This window comes from Balaenoptera acutorostrata, chromosome 1 (assembly GCF_949987535.1).
Source record: "Balaenoptera acutorostrata chromosome 1, mBalAcu1.1, whole genome shotgun sequence".
In the NCBI taxonomy this organism is placed as follows: Eukaryota; Metazoa; Chordata; class Mammalia; order Artiodactyla; family Balaenopteridae; genus Balaenoptera; species Balaenoptera acutorostrata.
The window spans coordinates 177210084-177230203 of NC_080064.1; the positions used below are offsets into that span (position 1 = coordinate 177210084).

The 20120-nt window shown below is 53.5% G+C and overlaps 1 protein-coding gene across 4 annotated transcripts in view; it reads left to right on the top strand.

Annotated features, from left to right (window-relative positions):
• Nucleotides 1-17400, top strand: part of SUSD4 (sushi domain containing 4) — a 137083-nt gene extending 119683 nt beyond the window's left edge. For 2 of the 4 annotated variants that reach the window (XM_057554012.1, XM_057554006.1), the window contains exons 6-9: nucleotides 10131-10329; nucleotides 11186-11330; nucleotides 15059-15441; nucleotides 16383-16557. In XM_057554012.1, the coding sequence (XP_057409995.1) occupies nucleotides 10131-10329; nucleotides 11186-11330; nucleotides 15059-15441; nucleotides 16383-16411 (756 nt within the window). In that variant the 3' untranslated portion in view covers nucleotides 16412-16557. Of the gene's footprint in view, nucleotides 1-10130; nucleotides 10330-11185; nucleotides 11331-15058; nucleotides 15442-16382 lie in introns of all 4 variants that reach the window. The other 2 variants (XM_057554014.1, XM_057554017.1) reach the window with 2 other exon arrangements.
• The last annotated feature ends 2720 nt before the right edge of the window (nucleotides 17401-20120 follow it).

Sequence of the window (20120 nt, forward strand, 5' to 3'; positions counted from 1 at the left end):
TGCTAACAGATAAGATTGAGAAGGCACAAGAAATTTAAGAAAAAATTTATGGGAGAAAAATTTGAAGTTCGGAAAATCAATGTGTTATGCATTAATATCAGTGTAGCACCTTGGTCCAATTTGTTCAGAAGGAACTTAAGAATTGCTGGAATACACCGGCAACATTTTATATTCAGCATGCTCTCATGGGGAAGGGTTTGCTGATTGCAGGGAAAGGCAGGAGACACCTGCTCTAAATGCTCCCTTCCCTGTGGGCTTTCTGTGTTAACTTGTGGGACACACACCTTTTTCATCTTGAGCCCCCGATTTCTCTCCCTTTCAAAAAATTAAGATGCCCCGATTACCATCAGGCATTCCATCTGTGGGAATCCTATTTGAGAAGATGTTCACAGGCATCCGAACACTTTGACACCACAGATGTCTTGTGATTTATTTTCACATCGCGGTGAGTGAGGCTGTACCGGGCTTGGCCCCTGGTGCTTGAGTCACTACAAAGAAGGAAGGACACCTCATTGGTACCCAGAAACATGTGTCCGAATAAATCATGGTTTTACACCTGCTCTCTCACCTGTGTGCTCCTTTGCGGCTTCACTGTGTCTCCAAAACTAGACACACTTTGGATTTCTTATGTGAAGCCGTATTTTTTTTTTGCACTGAAGTTTCACAGTGGTCATCAGATGCATCGTGTGTTCCTTCAGGGACACCCTAATGTGGTGACTCCAAGATGGAAAGCAGATCAGAGCCCCTCCCTCGGGGCTGCCGGGTAATATTGATCTTAAATTTGATCTGTCAGCACATCTCCAAGCAAGTCAACACCTTGCTCCATCAGGCCTGGAAATAAGCAAAGGCCCAGCCTTGTCATCATTTGCTTCCTTGGGTGGACACATTTATTGGCCTTCCGTGTTGTTACAGCAAAACAAAAGTGGAAAATATTATGTGCTGTATAATGTTTATTGATTTTCCCTGAGCTGAAAGCAAGGTTTTGGACGTAGCCTTGGAAACAGCTGTGATTTTGGCATGGAGGGTGCCAGGCAGCTTCCTGGAATCTTTACCCAAACTTAGATCAGCCTGGGGACAGCCGGTGGGGGCAGTGGCAGTTTAATTATTAGAAGCCAGCAGAACTCCTGAAGGCAGAGTTTTGGCTGGTTCTGTACGTGTACAGAGCAGCGCCCGTGCTCTTGGTTCCTGAGAGGGGCTCGGATATCATGCTGCTGGTCTTGAGATGACGCCTTTGGACTTGAGACACAGACCTGCTGGCTTTCCCACCACCTCCCCGTGCTCTGCCAGGCCAGCTGAGGGCCAGATTCTGGCATTAAGAGCGAGTCTTCTCTCCTTGTCACCGCTGAGCTCAGCTGCAAAGCTTCATCGTGGTCTGGGGCGGCGCTTCTCAGACTGGACTGTGTGTGTGAGTCACCTGGGAATTTGCTAAAATGAAGTTCCTGATTCAGTAGGACTTGGATGTGGCTTGAGATTATGCCTTTCTAACAAGCTCCCGGCTGATCCCAAAGCTGATGGTCCATGGACAGCAGTGAAGGGCCTCGTGGAAGGTAAAGACTCTGACCAGAAACCGTGGCAACTTACTACTCATGCTCGCTCCCCTGGATGTTGTAAGCCCTCCATCCCAGCAGGTGGAGAATGGAGGGAGATTCATCTCCCCAGCTCTCAAGTCTGACCACCTAGGAGAATCACCTGGGGAGCTTCAAAGACCTGGCCACACCCAGGACCCCACCCCAGACCACCCCAGGTGATGCTGATGTGCAGGGTCTAAGGACCACTGACTTAAGTCACTAAGATGCTCCTCAGATGGTAAGATGTTGGCATGGCGGGGAGGGTGGGTGCCTGTCACGGTAGCAGTGAACCGCAGGAAAGCGAGTGCTTTGCTGATCCACACTGTAGAGCGTAGTAGACCCACTCCTGGGAGGAGGCTCCCCAAAATGTGTAGTGGCTCAAACAAAACAGAAGTTTATTTTCACGAGTGGACTTAGTGAGTGTGGGTCAGCCGGTGCCTCCTCTCCACCCAGTCGTTCAGGGGCCAGTGGAGCCTCTGCTGTGTTCAAGGTGCAGCTTCTAAGGTCCTCTTGGGAGGTCGTCTCATCCTAGAAGCTTGGAAGAATTCCGTGCATCGGGTCTGGAGGAGTACTTATCACTTCTGCTCACATTTCACTGACCAGAACTTAGAGGAACAAGGGACACTGGGCAATGCAGACAGCTCTGTGCCCAGAAGGAAGAGGGGAACGGGATCGTGGGAGCAGCCAGCAGCCTCCAGCACCAGCCCTGTGGGCTGGATCTGGGCACACAGACTAAAGAGCCAGCTTCTCCCTACATGAGGACCACCCAGGGGGCCGCATGAAGCTTTGGAAGACTAAGAATGGAAACACGCACTCCAAATACCTGGGCTCGTGGCTCAGAAGGATTAAAAAAATAATTAGAGGTGGTACTGTTTTACATTCTTCTGTCCCCCCCCAGAATAATTTCTGTGAATGTTCACGAAGCACACAGACTATTTTTAAACCTTGTTTTCCTCTTCTGGACATAGTGAAATATATGAATGGGCGAAGGACTGTGATAAGTGATGTATAATTCTCAGCTCTAAGTTCCTCCTTCCTGAGCAACGGCCTCACCTCATACTGCCTTCAGAGAGTGCGAACCTACAGATGGCAAGTCCCCCACGTCTCCATCACCCTGGCTTCGATCCACTCGTCCCTGTGTCCAGCTCTAGTTCTTCCCTCCGGCCTCCTCCTGCTCCTGTCAAAGGCCAGTCTGTCCACCGATGTGCACAGGACCACAGCTCCTTTCACCTTCATAATGACCTTGCATTCCTTCTCCCACCCAGCATCACCAGCCTTGTCCTCCATGTTGGTCTGCTCCCGTAGAGGACATATAAACAAGGTCCAGGGCTCCTGGGGGGTGGGGGGTGGGCAGGATCCCCTGGGCCTCCAGCTGCCCCATTAGCTGCTTTCCTTCAGCAAACTTCTCTGAGTCTACATTTCCTACCCCGCCCACTCCTCAGCCCACACTGCCCCTCTTCCACTGGCCACTCACCACTCTTCTGAAATTGCTTGCCTCAAGGTCACTGGTGATTTCCAATCGTTCTCAGCTTGCTGGGAACTACTCCCCCCTGCTCAGAACAGTTTCCTGTCTCAGCTTCATTGGTCCATCCCAGTCTGCTCGGCCAGTCTCTTTCACTCTTTCAACTGATTTCTCAGCCTTTGGATGGGGACCCCTCCTCTTTTCTCTCTACCCTCTCGCCCTAGGTGAGTTCACCCAGTCTCATGGTTTTCAGTCTTATCTCTAGGCTCATGATGCCTGAGTTCTTTTTCTTTCTTTCTCTCTATTTTTTTTTTTTTTTTTTCCTGCACCGCGTGGCTTGCAGGATCTCAGTTCCCCGACCAGGGATTGAACCCGGGCTATGGCAGTGAAAGCCCAGAATCCTGACCACTAGGCAACCAGGGAACTCTCCGATGCCTGAGTTCTTTACTGACCCCAGGCACTTTCTCCTGCTGCCTGATTGATACTTGGATGACTGTCTCACTGGCAGCCCAGACTCTCACTACCTCTCCCTTCCCACAAAACAAACAAACGAAAACCTGACGTGGTGAATGGCATCACCATCTGCCTGGGTCCTAATGGCAGAAATCTGGGGGTCATCCTTGATTCTTCCCGTGGCCCCCAAATTCCGCCTCTCAGCAAATCCTATTGTAGAAACAGTTCTAAATAGGTCCCATCACTCTCCTCCTCACCGTGTCACTGCCACTGTCCTGGTCCAAGCCACCATCCTCTCTCACCTGGTTGCGGCAGCGGCCACCTGACAGCCCCCCCACCTCCATCCCTGCTTCCTAGCCTCCACAGGGCAGCTAGAGCTTCCTCGTGAAAATGGGTCTATACCGGCTCTTCACAGTGTCCCTGACACTGTGGGTAAAATCCCAACTTCCGGCCACGGGGCCCACGGAGCTGCCTACACACTGCTCTGCCTGCCTCTGCACCCTCCCGTGTGCAGCCCCTCCCCCCTCCGGTCACACACGGCCACCACCCCCTCCTCCCTTCATCCCTCCGGCTGGCCCTCACGTGCGTCGTCCCCTCTGCCCGGGATGTTCCTCCCCACATGTCCCTTGACCACCTGTCCTAGATCAGGGCCCTTGCCCTTGGCTGCTCTGGCGTCTGGGGTATCCTCGGTTTCTCCAGCGTGGGGTACACACAGCCGCTGTCTTCTGGCCCATCTCCATCACAGGGGGCGTGAGGTGGTCTGGCCTTTTTAAAGCTTTTGCACCCCTGGTTCTCTAATCCCCTGCCAGGACCAGCTTACATTTTGGATCTTCTTGTGCCTAAAAGAACATCTGGCTGCCTTTAGTCCCAGGCACCTTCCAGGCCTCTCGGGAGGTGGGGGCAGGTCTCCCAGGCCACCTCCTGTGTGTGAGAGTTGATGGTGTTTTTCAACAGAGAGAGGAAAGGCCTCATCCAGACACATCAATATTCATTTGTTTACTTATTATCTGTCTTTAGTGAGCCCCAGGAGGGTGGGATCAATGCATTATCTAGTTTCAGTGGTTGTCCAAAAACTATGTGTTAAGTAAATGAATTAAGAAATGAGCAGGGCTTCCCTGGTGGCACAGTGGTTGGGAATCTGCCTGCCAATGCAGGAGACACAGGTTCAAGCCTTGGTCCAGGAAGATCCCACATGCCGCAGAGCAACTAAGCCCGTGAGCCACAACTACTGAGCCTGCGCTCTAGAGCCCGCAAGCCACGACTACTGAAGCCCGCGCGCCTAGAGCCTGTGCTCCGCAGCAAGAGAAGCCACTGCAATGAAAAGCCCGCAAACCGCAACGAAGAGTATTCCCCGCTCTCTGCAACTAGAGAAAGTCTGCACGCAGCAGCAAAGACCCAACGCAGCCAAAAATTAATTAATTAATTAATTTTTTAAAAAATGAAATGAGCAAAAGAATATAATCAGGAGGGACTCCCCTAGGTGGTCCAGTAGGTAGGACTGTGCACTCCCAATGCAGGGGGCCTGGGTTCAATCCCCGGTTGGGGAACCAGATCCCGCGTGCATGCCGCAACTAAGAGTCCGCATGCCGCAACTAAGACCTGGTGCAGCCAAAATAAGTAAATAAATATTATTTTTTTTTAAAGTATAAGCAGGATACTTGAACAGAACGTGAAGAGGCTTTTCCTTCAGAAGGTCTGATATGCAGCCTGTCCGAGTAAAATCGCTTGCCGTGTGTACACCGAGGAGGCAGGTGCCCTAGTGCTGATAATGCAAAACAGGCAGAGGTGGTTGCGGAATCGTTTTTTTACACTTAGAAGTGCATCAGGCTTTCTTCCCAGCTTCATTACTGTCGTGGTCGGAACGCGGGTTGGAAAAGAATTTCCAGACACAAGGCAGAATGTAGAGAAGATAGAATTTATTAGAGGGAAGGGTCGCTGCCAGAACAGCTGGCCGACTTCCTAGTAGTCTGGGAGAGTCGAGCCCGAACGTGTGCTATTGATCAGTTTTTATAGCCAGAAAACAAAGGAATAGTCTGAGGTGAAAGTTTTGTTTACTGATCGGTCTAGGCACATATACCTTCCTTCTATAGGGTGGGAGTGGGACAGGCCAGATGCCTTTCCTTATTTGGGACAGGGTCCCGTTGCCCAGGTGGGCTCAGGAATTTCGTAACCATCGCAACAGGGTGGGGAGGGTGAGTAAGAGTCCAGTAGGGGGTGTGACGCTGACACTTTTTCAGGCAGGGTCGTCCTTTTTCCTTGAAGCACCATTGTCCTTGGAGCACCACGCCTCAGATAACCCTAAACTGTTATTTTAAAATAAGCTTCCTGGGACTTCCCTGGTGGCGCAGTGGTTAAGAATCCGCCTGCCAATGCAGGGGACGCGGGTTCGAGCCCTGGTCTGGGAAGATCCCACATGCCGCTGAGCAGCTAAGCCCGTGCACCACAACTACTGAGCCTGCGCTCTAGAGCCCGCGAGCCACAACTACTGAAGCCCACGTGCCACAACAAAGAGTAGCCCCTGCTTGCCACAACTAGAGAAAGCCCACGTGCAGCAATGAAGACCCAATGCAGCCATAAATAAATATATAATTTTTTAAAAAGAGAGTTATTAAAAAAAAATAAGCTTCCCAAATTTATAATTAACGCTTTGATTGTCTGTTCCTTCCAAGTTTAAAGAACACTCCCGACCCTCTGCCCCTACCAGGATGCACGGGGTGGTTTTCCTTGCAGCAAAGCTAATGGCCGGCCAGGTGCAATCACTAGAAACACTGCAAAGTGTGAAGATAAATGTTTCCACGTAGGGGACAAATGCATCTCTATTAGCAACCGATTATGACAGTCTCAGAATCAAAGCCTCTACCATGGGTGGTTTTTATCCGGCCTCTGAGAAAAACCTGCCAGCGAGATGCTTCCAGATTCCCTCCAGGAATGTTTGGGGCCAGCCTGGTGCAATCCACGTATCCTGATTGTACAGCACAGGCACTCAGCAAGTTCAGGCACCAGTAATACTAAGCGCTGTTATTTATTAAGTGCCTACTGCGTTCCAGACTTTTGTGTTACGTACGTTACATACGCTTTCTAATCCTCACAACAACCCTAAGAGTTAGGAATTGTTGCCCTGACTACACGGATGGGGAAGCTAAACCCCCGAGAAGTTAAACAAGCTGCCTAACACCCGCCCCCAACTCAGCGGTATAGAGCTGGGATTTGAACATGAATTTGGGGCCCTCCATGCCCGTGCCTGGCGGCACACGCTGTACCACCCCCTTCCCTTGTCACATGCAGGGTCCGGTCAGCCCAGGCCTTCCTTAGCACATCAGGGACCACCTGCCTCAGGGTTAAGGCAACGATTTGAACAGTCCTTTATCCTCCAAGTGAGGAAAAATGCTGCTGAAAACTGTCAAGTGAAAAAAATTGCACAACGTGGGAGCTGTGAGTTAAGTTTTATTTGGGGCCAAATGAAGACTATAGCCTGGGAAACAGGCTCTCAGATGGCTCTGAGGAACTGCTCCGGAGAGGTGGGAGGAGGACAGTATACATGTGATTTTGGTGACAGGGATACGTACAGTCAAGCTCACGTCTTGGCAGAAGGTTGCTGCTGGTCACAGGGAGATGTCTCCATTAATGGTTTTAGTGCTTTTCTAGATATCAGAAGATGCAAGAAATTGGGCTCATAAAATCTCTTGAAAATATCTAACCGTCTGAAGGCCTGTTCTGCCAGTTTGTTCCAGAGCACAGAGTGCCTCATTCCTGATCTCCGCCCTGAACTCCTTTCACGGGGTGTTGAAGGTCAGCGACTGCAGTGACTTAGTGACTTCATTCCTGTAGAACCAGGTGGAGAATGCCGATTTTTAGTCGGCATAACAAACTTGCATATATATATTTACAGGGCTTCTTCCGACCTCTCATGACGTTTTCTGGGCCTTGAAAATGCTCTGGTGATTCTCTCATCCTGTGGGGACTGCTGGGGATTTGTCTGGAGGGCAGCTAGGAGGAGAGACCTGCTGCTCTGTATAACTCTTGACCATGGAAAGGACCTACTCTCCCAGCAAAGGTCCAGCCTCCCGTGAGCTGCTGCAGTGCTGGGGGGCACTCAGCAGCAGAGGAGGGGGACCCCTTGTGGCCACATGAGCCAGGAAGCCCTGGAGGCCACCAGAGTGGCAGATGTTGCTGTCAGGCTGGCCGCACAGCGGACATCGAACCTCCCCTTCACTCTGGAAGGCAGGGCCTCCTTCAGCCCAGGAAGGTGGCTCTGAGAGCCTAGTGGCCTCCCTCACTGGGCCGGGAGCCGGACACTTCCTTCCCTGTGCTCTTCACAGAGGGGCCTTTGGGGAAGGAGGGGCCCTTGCTGCAAATCCCTGCTGGCATCCCAGGACCAGCTCAATGCTGCTGGTACCTTTTCTCTCTCCCTCCTTCTCGTCCTTCCCTTCCCTTTCCTCTCCTGCTGCCTTGATCAGCGACTGGGGATGCTCATGGAACACCCTGGAGGGAGTGGATTTGGCAGGAGCCCCAGTTTGTGGAACTAGAAGTGCATTGGGTGACGGGACTCCGTGGCCCTGGGCAGCTCTGTGGAGGGCGTGCATCTGCTGGGACGGGAGATGCCCTGGGCTGGCGGAAAGCCAGAGCTCCGGTCCCGACTCTACACCAGTGTCTACCCGTGGGACCCGAGGCGCATTCACCTGCCAGCCGCCATTCATGGAGAACGCTCTGGGCCTGTGGACCTCAGACCCAGTCCTGGACCTTCCCCTGCACCCCGCCCACCCCGGTCAGCTGGCTCCCCGCCGGCTTTGTCCAGAGGAAGTGAGGGCAGGTGGAGAAGCTGGGGCATTTCCCCCTGAGCCTCGCTGCCCCAGGGCGTCTCCAGCAGTGCCTGAGTTTCCGCGGCCTCCATCTCCCACAGGATCACCTCCGTGGCTCCAACTTCCACGGGGGCCCGGCCACTAGGACACCTTCATCCCACCTGCCCAGGGGCAGTCGTGGCTTCCCGCTGCTGCGCATCTCAGCGGCCTCATTGTCCACATAGGTTTTTCCATCACCTGCGGAAGCAGTTGCCTCATTACGACCTCTCTCTGTAGATGCCCGGTTCCTGGTTATCCCTGACTGCCCACTTACATCAGTGTCAGCTTGGAACTGAGGCCTGGCCAGCCTTCCCCAGAATAACCCTCAGATGCTCCCATTTTACAGATGAGGCCACTGAAGCTCGGAGATGAGAAGCCACTTGTTCAGGGTCACCCGGCTGGTGAGGAGCTGAGCCAGAACTCAGCCCGAGCTCCTACGCACTCCTCCAGCTGCTCCTGGAGAACTTGACCTCTCTGAGTTTCTGTTTCCCTGACTCTGAAAAGAGCCAGCAAGATCTGCCTCGTGGCATTGTTTGCAGGATGAGAGAGAGTGTCTGTAAAGAGCCTCTTGGCCCCAAGCCATGAGACACCCCCATCGGGTGGGCCCATCTTGCTGACCAGCCCCAGTGCCCGGCCTGCTGCCAGAAGAGAGCTCCCGACACACATTCCAGCGGCCCGTGTGGGGCGGGCAGCTCCCTGCAGATGCGGCTGCGTGGGGAGAGCTCTGAGGCCTGCCTGTGCATCTCCACCGCCCAGGGCTTGGGTACCCCTGGGAAGAGGCTCAAAAGTTAACCTTCTCCCTGTTTTGGTCAAAGCTCATAGCGGTTTCCATAGGCGTGGGTTTGAAGCTGGCCTCGGTGGTCTGGGCTTTGATTGTTTCTTGAGGACTGTTTAAGGGCAGTTCTGAGTCCTCGTCCAGGAAAGAGGGCTCTTTGTGGGAATCAGTGAACAGCCCTAAACTCCACGAAAACCATCTTTCTGGACCCAGAGACAGAACCGTTCTTACCTGACAACCCAGAGTTTGGGTTCAAGAGAGGCAACTGAAAACAACTTTTCTTCCCCTAAAATCAGACTATGAGGGTTAGGAAAAACCATAAAACATTATCAAGGGTAGAATAAACTTCCATTTTACAGAGGAGAAAATCAAGGCTTAAATTTGGTTAAGTGACCTCTGTAAGGTCACGTAGCATATTAGTGGCAAACCAGGCCCAGGCCCCGAGGCTCCTCCGCGCTGGTCAGGGCGCCTATGACAGGGAGGCTGTGGCCTGGGCCTGCACGGAGCCAGCAGAAGAGCAGCATATACGTCATTGGCCAAACCCCAGGAGGGCATCTGTGGATCAGGTCAGGCACACCCAGGGATTTGGATGGTCCCAGATTACTCCCATAGCCACAGGAGCAGGCTCAGGATAGCTGTTCCTTTCAGCGAAGATCCTGTGCATAAATATCTCAGTTGTATTTACTAGGTTGTCTGGCACATAATAGCATGCATTATTAATAGAGCAGCTTAACGCTGCCTATTAACTAGGCATACTCTTTGCGATGTAAAACGAACCTCTCTTTTACGATGTACTTTATCATTATAAAGTGACACATGACAGCGACAAGTGCTCCGAATCTTATTGCAGGCTTCCGTCTGACCTCACGTGAAGGGACAGACGAAGGAACTGTCTTGGGGACAGCTAATCATCACTAGTCTGATGATTCATGTATCAGTGCATCTCTGAGGGATGCGTTCTCCGAGCTCAATCTCTGTTTTGAGGGTCCAGACAGGATAAGCATGTGGTTCTGAAACTCTTATTCTCCCCCACTGCCCAAGTCTGTCCACTACCTCCCATGGTGAGTCACGGCGATTTCATCTGCCACCCGCGGCCATGTGAGCGCTACAACCACGGAACCGTGGTGGAGTTTTACTGCGATCCCGGCTACAGCCTCACCAGTGATTACAAGTACATCACCTGCCAGTACGGGGAGTGGTTTCCTTCCTATCAAGTCTACTGCATCAAGTCAGGTGAGCATGTCGAGGGCGTCCCTGGATGGTACAGGTTCAGACTACTCACAGTGGCGGGTGGCTGTGTCCTGAGCCCCGTCCCTCCTCCCACACACCCTCCCCCCTCACACGCGGTGTTAGGGACTGGATATAGAAACTCATCTTTGTGGATACACGTGGCTGATACTTCCAAACCCTGTTCAGAGGGTCAGGAGTATTAACCCGCCCATGCCCATGTTAAAATGCTGACCCTCTGAACGGGTCCCTAGACCCCTAGCATCCATGGAAGGACCTGGCCTCTGTGCACTCTGTCTTCTCTCAGCCTTGTCCCCTTCCACTGACAAGGATACAGGCCCATGGGTGTGACCCAAGCGATGCATGACTCAGCCTTTCTCTTCCAGTCCAGGACGCATATCAGAACACAAATGATATGATTATGGGTAAAACCTGCTCTCACTTCTAAAAACGTAAGCCACGTGCAAGTGTCAGTGCTTCCTACTTAGTAGCAAATGCAAACTATCCTCACCCCTGGTCTCAGAGCACCCGGGTAGTGACCACACGACGGAGGCTTGGGCGCCCGTGCACGTCCGCCCACCGTCTCCCGCCCACCCCGTCCAGCCTGCTTGCCCCGGCTTTTTCCAGGTGTGGCCACGGCCACCTGCCCCAAGCAGGGGTGACGGCTGCCCCAGATGTAGCAAGGGGGGGGGGAAGCATTTGTTAACACAGCGCATCTGGAGGCCCACAAATGGTAACGCGAACCAGTGCGGGTGGAGTGCAGAGAAGTAAAGAAGGCAAATCCCTCAAACGAGCACACAGGAACCCCAGCGCCCGTCACGGCCCGCGAGCTTCACAGCTGCCTCGTCCTCTCTCCCGGCAGAGCCAGCGTGGCCCGGCACCCATGAGACCCTGCTGACCACGTGGAAGATCGTGGCGTTCACGGCCACCAGCGTGCTGCTGGCGCTGCTGCTCGTCATCCTGGCCAGGATGTTCCAGACCAAGTTCAAGGCCCACTTTCCCCCCAGGTCAGTGCAGCCACCTTGAGCAGCAAGGAGAAAGGATGGTCAGCCTTCATGAGTGCAGAGTTGAGCTTCGAAGGGGGAATAGGGGAGAAAGCAAAAACACTCGCCTGGGAGGTTTTGGGGTGTCTGGGGTCAGAACACCAAGCTGGAGACACACTCGTTTCCCTCTTTCCGCCCCCCCACCCGTGAGCCCCCCGTCTCCCTCCTTCCCTGGATAAACATTCTCGAGGCAGGCATTGTAGGGGGTGCAGAGAAGGGGAGCACCATCAAGGCTGTACACCCTGCACCTCCCACCCCCAGGGGTCCCCCATTGCCCACTATGTGCCTGCAGCGCTAGACTTACGTACCTTGGAGCTTCCAGGCCACAGGGAGGATAAGAAATACACAGAAGTAATTAGGGACAAGGTCCAAGGTGCGTGACCCAACAGAGGTGCGAAACCGGTGTGTGAAACCGTGGCAAGTCTCCGGAAGGAGAAGAGGCTCTGGATGGGGAACCAGGACAGGGCTGGTGAGCTTCTGCCTCCAAGTAGGGTCTGAGCTTTCGGAGTGGGACCTGTGGGCGGGTGGGGGCGGGGGGGGCTGTTCTCCATCCTCCTCAGCTGCACAGGTGAGCTTCGGTCCATGTCTTCATCCTCCCTGTCGTCATCACCAGAGAGGAGCTTGTCAAAGCCCCTCACAGGCGGTCTGGTCCTCTCAGTGCCCAGGGCAGCCTGTGGCCCTGCCCCTCCTACGCTGGCCCCTTGCCCGGAAGCAAGCACACCAGCGCCCTTCGGAACCAAGAGCCACCCAGCACTGCTGCTGGCAGATCACTGTTCCTGGAAGGAGAAGTCATTTAGAAAGCACAGGGATGGGCTTCCCTGGTGGCGCAGTGGCCGGGAATCCGCCTGCCGATTCAGGGGACGCGGGTTCGAGCCCCTGTCCGGGAGGATCCCGCATGCTGCGGAGTGACTACACCCGTGCGCCCTAGAGCCCGTGCTCTGCAACGGGAGGGGCCACCGCAATGAGAGGCCGGCGCGCCACAGTGGAGAGTAGCCCCGGCTCGCCGCAACTAGAGAAAGCCCGCGCGCAGCAGCGGAGACCCAACGCAGCCAAAAATAAATAAATAAATAAATTTATAAAATTAAAAAAAAAAAAAAAACAAAGCACAGGGATAAGTTTGTGAACGTGAGAAGGAAGTCAGGGCACCGAACATCATAGGATGCTAGCCAGGGCTCCCAAGGGAATCAAGTATCTCCTTGGATTCCTGTGCCCATGTCAGAGTCTTCTCATTTGGGGACCTCATGCTTGAGAAAAGGGCATTTGTTTCTACCCACAGGGACGAACTGGCCCCCAGGGCCGTGTGTACCACGCCCCTGGCAAAGAGCGTGTTGCTTAGTGGGGGAGGCGGTTCCCAGGACTCACCGCTTCCCACTCCGCCCTCCGCCCTCCAGGAAACTCACTTGCGTCTCTCACACTCCCAGCCAGGCGCGGGGGCGGGAAGCAGGCGGGGCTGCTGGAGAAAGCACCACCCACCTTTTCCCCTCAACATCCCGCCCCCAGGACTGCCTCATCCCACGTAGCAATGCCCCAGGCTGGCGGCAGGAGTCCCCCAACCTGCAAGCACCCCACTCTCCCAGCTGTGAAAGTGTGCTAGGTCGGGGGTGGGTGTGTACCTGCCTCCACGCCAGGCCCAGAGTGTGTGGACACCATCCTGGGGCCACAGCCAAGCTCCAGCTGAAGTGACAGAATCTTCTTTCCTCCCCAACCTGCCATCCGCCCTCTCTATCTTCACCGTTATTTTTTATGAGTCAAAGGACCATGTTCTATCATTGAGCAATTAGCCTATCTAAAGAAGGCCTAAGGGTTATAAGGAGAAAGCTGAACCACATATTGTGATTTACAGTACACTGGAGTACTTGAATGTGGCCTGTAGAGCTATTTTTCTACATAGGCTTGGGAACAAAGTTTCCAGGATAGAGACTAAATATTAAGATGTTTTAAAAATGGTCCCTAGGGAATTCCCTGGCGGTCCAGTGGTTAGGACTTGGAGCTCCTGCTGCCAGGGACCCAGGTTCAATCCCTGGTTGGGGAACTAAGATCCCGCAAGCCGTGCAGCGCAGCAAAAAGAATTTAATAAATAAGTAATAAAAATGGTCCCTAAAACTCACTTGATTTTTTTTTAAATCCCTTGAGTATTTATTTCCATCTTAGGTTACTCTCTAGTTGTGTGGAAACGTTGATCTCAGCTGTGCAAATAGATGATAAGGTTCTCAGGAGCAGGTCCAGGAAGGACTTTTTTACTCTAGGTCCCAAAGGTGTAGACGCCGAAGAGATGCGACGACAGCCGTGGGGCTGGGCCCAGGGGGGAGAAGCTGCCACTGTGGGAGCTTTGGTTGGGGGAGAACGGAGAACAGAGGCATCCGTCGGGTCGCCCTGACCCAGACAGCTTGCTGGTGAAAGGGACAGTGAGAGGCAGGGAGGCCTAAGTGAGAAAGGAGGCCAGTGTGAGACCCTGGAGGCCAGGGAGGAGGGGAGCTCGGCCGGTTCCAGACCCACTCACGAGGGCTGTGGAAGGGGAGAGAAGCTGGATTTGGAGCAAACTCTTCCTTTCCTCCTGGCTCCTGCCTTTTGGGGGTCATGGTCCTTGCAACCTCCCCCAGCTCTGGGTGGCCTTAAGGATGGTGGAGCAAGGAGCCCCCCCCACCAGAATCTCTAAGCAAGATGCTCCAAAAAGCCAGTGGCCCCGAGCGTCAGAGAGAGGCGGCCTGACACTTCCTCCACCTCAAACACCAGCGTCCAGACATCTCAGTCCTCAGATTTTGGAGCCCCTGGCGCTGGCGTATAGGGGTTCATGGTCTACACCACCCACCCCCCCAGCTGGGTTGTCTTCTCCTCCTGATAGTTTACCTTCTGGCCACATCACTCAGCACCAGTTCCCAGCCGAGGAAATAAGGAACCAAGTTCCAGCGGCCACTTACTGGCCACCCCGGTTCCTCCAGGGACCAGGAGCAGAGAGTGGTCACGGAGCTCGGGCTTTGGCATCAGACCCGCGGTGCGGAAGGTGCAAGGGACCAGAGGCCAAGGGCAAGGCCAGAACCGCATGTGTGTCAGCGTAAGGGAACCCCCGCTCCGGGCAGCACGGGCGGAGCTTAGGTTCAGGTGGCTGCTGGGTCGGGGGGCGGCCGTGAGATGGTGTTCAGAGTTCCTTTTTTTTCTGTTGTTGTTGTTTTTCTGTCTTGACTAAAAATGAGTGATTTTTATACCGTAGCAGAAAACAAACACAAAGCATACGAAGCACAGGGGTAACTGAAAGGGGCACTTAGGGTCCACGGTTTCCCAAGCTTTTAACGGTACTGTTCCGTTTCCAACAGGCTTTCTCAGGGACACTGCAGGGGCACATTGGGATGCTCGGTTGGCATGGGCCACATAGTCCCCTGTTCCCAGGTTTATGACCATAAGGCCGAGCCCAGAGGTCCAATGGGGGGAAGAAGGAAGTATGAGGAGATACTGGAGCCCAGAGGCAGCAGAAGGCCAGGAGGGAAGCAGGAGAAGAAAACCTCTCCTGTCCAGAGTGTGGCCCTGGTGGACGCACAATCTGCCGGAGGGGACCGGGCAGGGAGGCTAGATCTCCTGCACCACCTCCTCCCAGGGCTCTGCAGCCCCCAGGACCCCAGCTGCAGTGGGGGGCACTGTGGCCTCGTTCCCGGGGTGACCTGTCACCTGACAGATTAGCAACACTTTCCTCTCCACAGGGGGCCTCCCAGGAGTTCCAGCAGCGACCCCGACTTCGTGGTGGTAGACGGCGTGCCCGTCATGCTCCCGTCCTATGACGAGGCTGTGAGTGGCGGCTTGAGTGCCTTAGGCCCAGGGTACCTGGCCTCCGTGGGCCAGGGCTGCCCCTTACCCGTGGACGACCAGAGCCCCCCAGCATACCCCGGCTCAGGGGACACGGACACGGGCCCGGGGGAGTCAGGAACCCGTGACAGCGTCTCAGGCTCTTCGGAGCTGCTCCAGAGTTTGTATTCACCTCCCACGTGCCAAGGGGGCACCCGCCCCGCTTCCGACAGCCCTGACACAGCTCCCAGCACGGCGGGGGAGGTGGCATCCACCAGCCCAGGCATTGACATTGCAGATGGTAAGCATTTGCCCCGAGGCCCAGGCCACCCTTGCACAGCCCCACCCTGCTCCCAGCTCAGGGCCAAATCAGTGCTACCGTCTCACTCAGCTTAAATTGCATCTTGCTCTCTCTGCATGTAGAGGCCGTGGGCAAGGCCAATTATTGGAAGAAATGATCAACATCTCACAAGTGATGAGCCCATTAACTGGAGGCATAAAAGAGCACCAAGCCATCCAAAGTAGAAAGGCCACAGTGGGTTTTCATAGCATCTGTATGATCCAGGATGCTTTTCTTCTTTCTCCCTTAATTAGGCAGGACTTCCGAAAGTGGTGCTTGGGATCAAGGTAACACACACGTGCTAAAAGGGAAGACCCAGATGCCAGCACGAGGGCCCAGCCCTGGAGAAGCTCTGGGTACATACAAGTTATGTTTATCAGGGGTGAAGTAAAAGATGTGTATGTGCCTACTGCAAGGAAAGGCAGATTGCAGCTCATGGCAAAATAGTAAAAATGCATCAGACTAATTAGGGCTGTGTTTCCCGGGGCAAGGGGGCACCAGCACCACTTTACAAATGAAAGCGCTAATTCCAGCTTATATTGACAGTAAGTAGCAGTAACCACATGGAAACAGGGGTCTCCTGGTTCCTCATAGAGTTCCTTTTCTCCAGTACCACCCTGCCTCTCTGTACTTGAACTTGTAACCTTTTGGTTTGTATGACCATTAGGGTGCATGGTTGAAGCCTAACAGTTTATTTTTTATGAGCTGAGTATGAGATTTTCCAGCAAATAATGTTGTACAGAGGAGTTGGTTTATTTGCTTGTTGACTGATATGTGGAACTTAGCATTTTCTTCTTCTCACTGATTTGTAGGAACCGTAGACATTTTACTAAAGCTCACGATTCCAGATCTTTGCGGTGTTTTCCGGTGTATTAGTATAATAACCATCTCTTCTTTTACAGAGATCCCTCTAATGGAAGAAGATCCATAACTGGAAAAAGTCCCGGTGATTCTGCTGTCCCTTTGGGGATGGGCACCTTGTACTTTGGAGTGAGGCCTCTGGAGGACAGAGCTTGGGGGGATGGAGGAAGTTTTCTAATTTATCAGCATGGGGACGGTGACTCCATCACACGTCTCGGACTCAGCAGTGAGGCTGATACAAAGGGCAGTGGCAGTGCTTTTAAATGAAACTTGAGGATTTGCCAAGACCAGTGAGGAACAAAAAGGATGGGGGGGGAGAAGACCCTGTGTGGTCCTGGAAGAAGGTGTTAAGTGCATCTTGTGCTGCGGAACATGGGACAGACGGTTCCACGCATATCCCACCAAATCCCACATCCCGCTGACTTATGAGTACTACCCGCCTCCTCTGAAAGCATGTCCCATTATGTAAATCGCTTCTGAAATCTGCTTCAGACTGTCTCTGGACGCCAAATTAGGATGGATCAGCCTCTGCCGGAAGTCTGTGTTGAGCTGCTGGAAGAGCGGCAGAGCGCCCCCTGCAGGCTCCCCAGGGAAGATTCTGGTGTGTCCCTTGGGCTGGACAACTCTGATCAAGGCAAGACTAAAGCGGGATGTGGCGGTTCCACTGAGAAAGGAAAGGAAAGACTCGGCTTTTTGGAAATTTCTTCAAAAAGTAGAGCTCCTGTCCTCCGTGCTGTCCTTTGGTGAAATATCATCAGTATTTGTATTCATGGTCTAGCACACGGATCCATGGCGGTGGCTAAATCTTGTGACTTTACACATGGTCACAGTGTGTTCAAATAGCATCTCATGGTGGAGAAGTAACCAAGGTAATGTTTTGTTTCGGCATCTTTAAAAGATCCCACTTGACAATTTATCTGAGTCATGAGCCCATCTCCAGTTCACTAATAGGGTTGTTGCCCCTGCTGCCAAACTCAGACAGATTTAATTTTCCAAAACAGAAATTGTATCCGAAAATATATTCCTCCTCCTCCAAATAAAATATGAGGTTGGATTTTTTTTCCCCCTTTTATTTTGTCCTGCGAAGTCCGCAGTCTCTGAAGACAGACAGCTCTCCGCTCCTGCTTCCCAGGTGTCCGGCTGTCTCACCCGCCTGTCCGTCCAGCACTCGCACCGCGCTCTCCCGGGGCCCACTGGGTGTCGTTCCTAAGAAAATGATTGATAAAAACATTTCCCGAGTCTTGAAGTGTCTCTTCCAATACATGTTGATCTGTGGAGCTGATTCCGTTTCTCCTCTGGGTTTTAGACAAATACAATCAAAACTCTGACCCATAAAATTGCTATGCTGATAGAGCGGTGAGAGCTGGAAGCTTGATCAAATCCTGTTTTTTCTCAACACAGACTGATTAAAAATTAAAAAGAAAATGACACTTTGAAGCGTGGCTTCAATAGCGGAGTGGGTTTGGGTGGGCAGGGAGGGGCAGTGGCAGTGATCCCAGGGGATGGAGACAGCGGAGGACCAGGACCAGAGGCTGAAGGAGGGAGGGAACAGGAAAGGGCGTGCCCGGCCCGGTGCCCTGGGCAGCGGGGCCACCAGCAGCAACAGCTGAGCGAGTGGGTAAAGGTGTTTGGTAATTGTGACATTGTTTAGTGCCAGAAGCTGGTTTTCATGGTGTTCATGCTTAAACTCCATCTGGCCAGCTCAAAGACAGACGGCATAGGTGGCTGGGTGGGACCGGGGTCCGGAGTTCACTGTGGGCAGCCCACACCCTCCTGCCCCCTGCCGCCAGCAGCCTTCCCGGGGTCCCTGTCGGGCAGGTCTCAGCTCTTCTCCACGCCACGCCTGTCCTCCCCTCACTCCCTCTAAATGGAGAGCGTGTCTCAGAGACCACCAGGTAAGTGCCTCATTTCCCACCAAAGAAGCCTGCGAGGCTGTCTCTGGGGCCTGGCCTCGCCTCCTTCCAGAAAATGCTCTCCCAAAGTAGCGAGCAGCAGCACGCAGCTCGTGAGCCGAGCACAGCCCCCCACACCTGGGAGACAGGTAGCACAGGTGCAACGTACATCCAGGTGTTAGTGTCAACGTTGTTCTAAGCACAGAGGCTGGTAGGAAGGAAACGCCCGCTCAGTGACAGAGTCAGACGATGCCCGACCGAATTACCTGGATCCTCCCCTCGGTTCCTCTAGTGCGTGACCACGTCAGAGTCGCAGTCACAAATACTGTTTGCCGTGATTTTTTTTTTCATTATAGTGAGCTTCTGTGGCAGGAAAACATCCTCATGCTATCCCAAGCATGTCGTGCTTCTAGCTCTTCTCGTGTAAAAGTCCTGGAGGCCCTCTGGGTATAACCAGAATCATTCTCACCCTGCCCCAGGAATTAGTAGGTGTGAGAACACACCGGGCTGTATTGTGAATTGGTGCCCAGAGCGGTGGTGTGGGAGAGAGCCAGCCCCGCCTGAAGTGCTTTCTGCTTTGGGAGAGGGAGGCATCTCCAGGGCAGTGGTCAGGAGCATGCTGAGAACCGAGGCGCTCCAAGGCGTCAGCCTGAGGTGTTCACACAAGTGCCTGTTAGAAAGAACTGCAGGGCAGCAGCGGCCCTCCATCATATGCACGCCAGGCGGAAGTCACAGGATGTCTTCACACTTCACTTCCATGCAGCTTGTTTTAATTGCAAGGTTGTGATTGGCTGGGGTGGGCTCCTTAAGAGCCTCTTCCACTTAATTACACCCATCCCAGCAGCTGGCACATGGACAGGACTGCCTCCTATTCCTGCAGAAGTGTTTTGCCCCCGGGCACACAGCAGACCTGGACGGTTAGGAGTGACATGCAGAGGCTCACAGGTCACAGCCTGCCGGGCCTGCAGGCCTCGCCTGCTCCTTTGCTCCCTCCCTCCACACCTGGCTATGCTAGGCGGCCCTCCTCCCAGGACGTCTGGGTCCCAAGGCAACCCCTGCAGAGCGGTGCAGCACCCCGGGAGAGCACTGGCTTTGGAACGGGCCATCACCTGCTTCAAAATCTGCCTCTGCCACTAACTGGCTGTGCACTGGGACGAGTCCTTGCCCCCCACCCCAGCCCTCAATTTCTTCATGCAGAAACTAGAGATGGTTTACCTCTGCCTTCCCCGCTGGGCTGTAGTGAGGATGACAGCTAATGTAAGTCACAGCGCCCAGTAGGCATCTGACAAATGGCCGCTGCTCTCCACTTGTTCCCAATGTGAGAGAGGGTGTCACGTGGGTGATTTACTCAGTGCAGCTCTAGGCACCGTTGACCTGCCTTGGTCTCCACCACCCTCCAAAGTGTTTGTAGACAAAGCTCGTTTGGGCTGCCCCAAGCAGGCGGGCTGAGATATGCCATACTATTCCCCCAGACCCTCTTGCCAGGAGCACCTCCCTGGCTTCCACAAGCCAAGCTTTCCACGCAGAGGGAAGTTGTCAATCCTTTGGGCATTTGCCTTCCCTCCCAGCATAGCCCTCGAGTGCTGCAGAAAGTTCTGCTCAGGGAGGGCAGGACAACCTCAGAAATTCCTCCAAGGACTCTGAAGGACTCAGATCACCTCCACAGGCAGCCCTGTAGATTAACACTACCAGGCTCCCCTAATTTTATTGTCTGTTTTGGATTTAAAGCATAAAAGTTAATGCCCATGCATTTCCAAGGTGATAAAGAAGTCCAAGGGAAAGGTGCGTGCTCTAGCAGGCAGAACAGGGCTCTGGGGAGAAGCAGTTACCTGTCAGGGAGGGCAGATGCTGAGCACGATCGCACTGAAACCGTAAAACTTAACACAG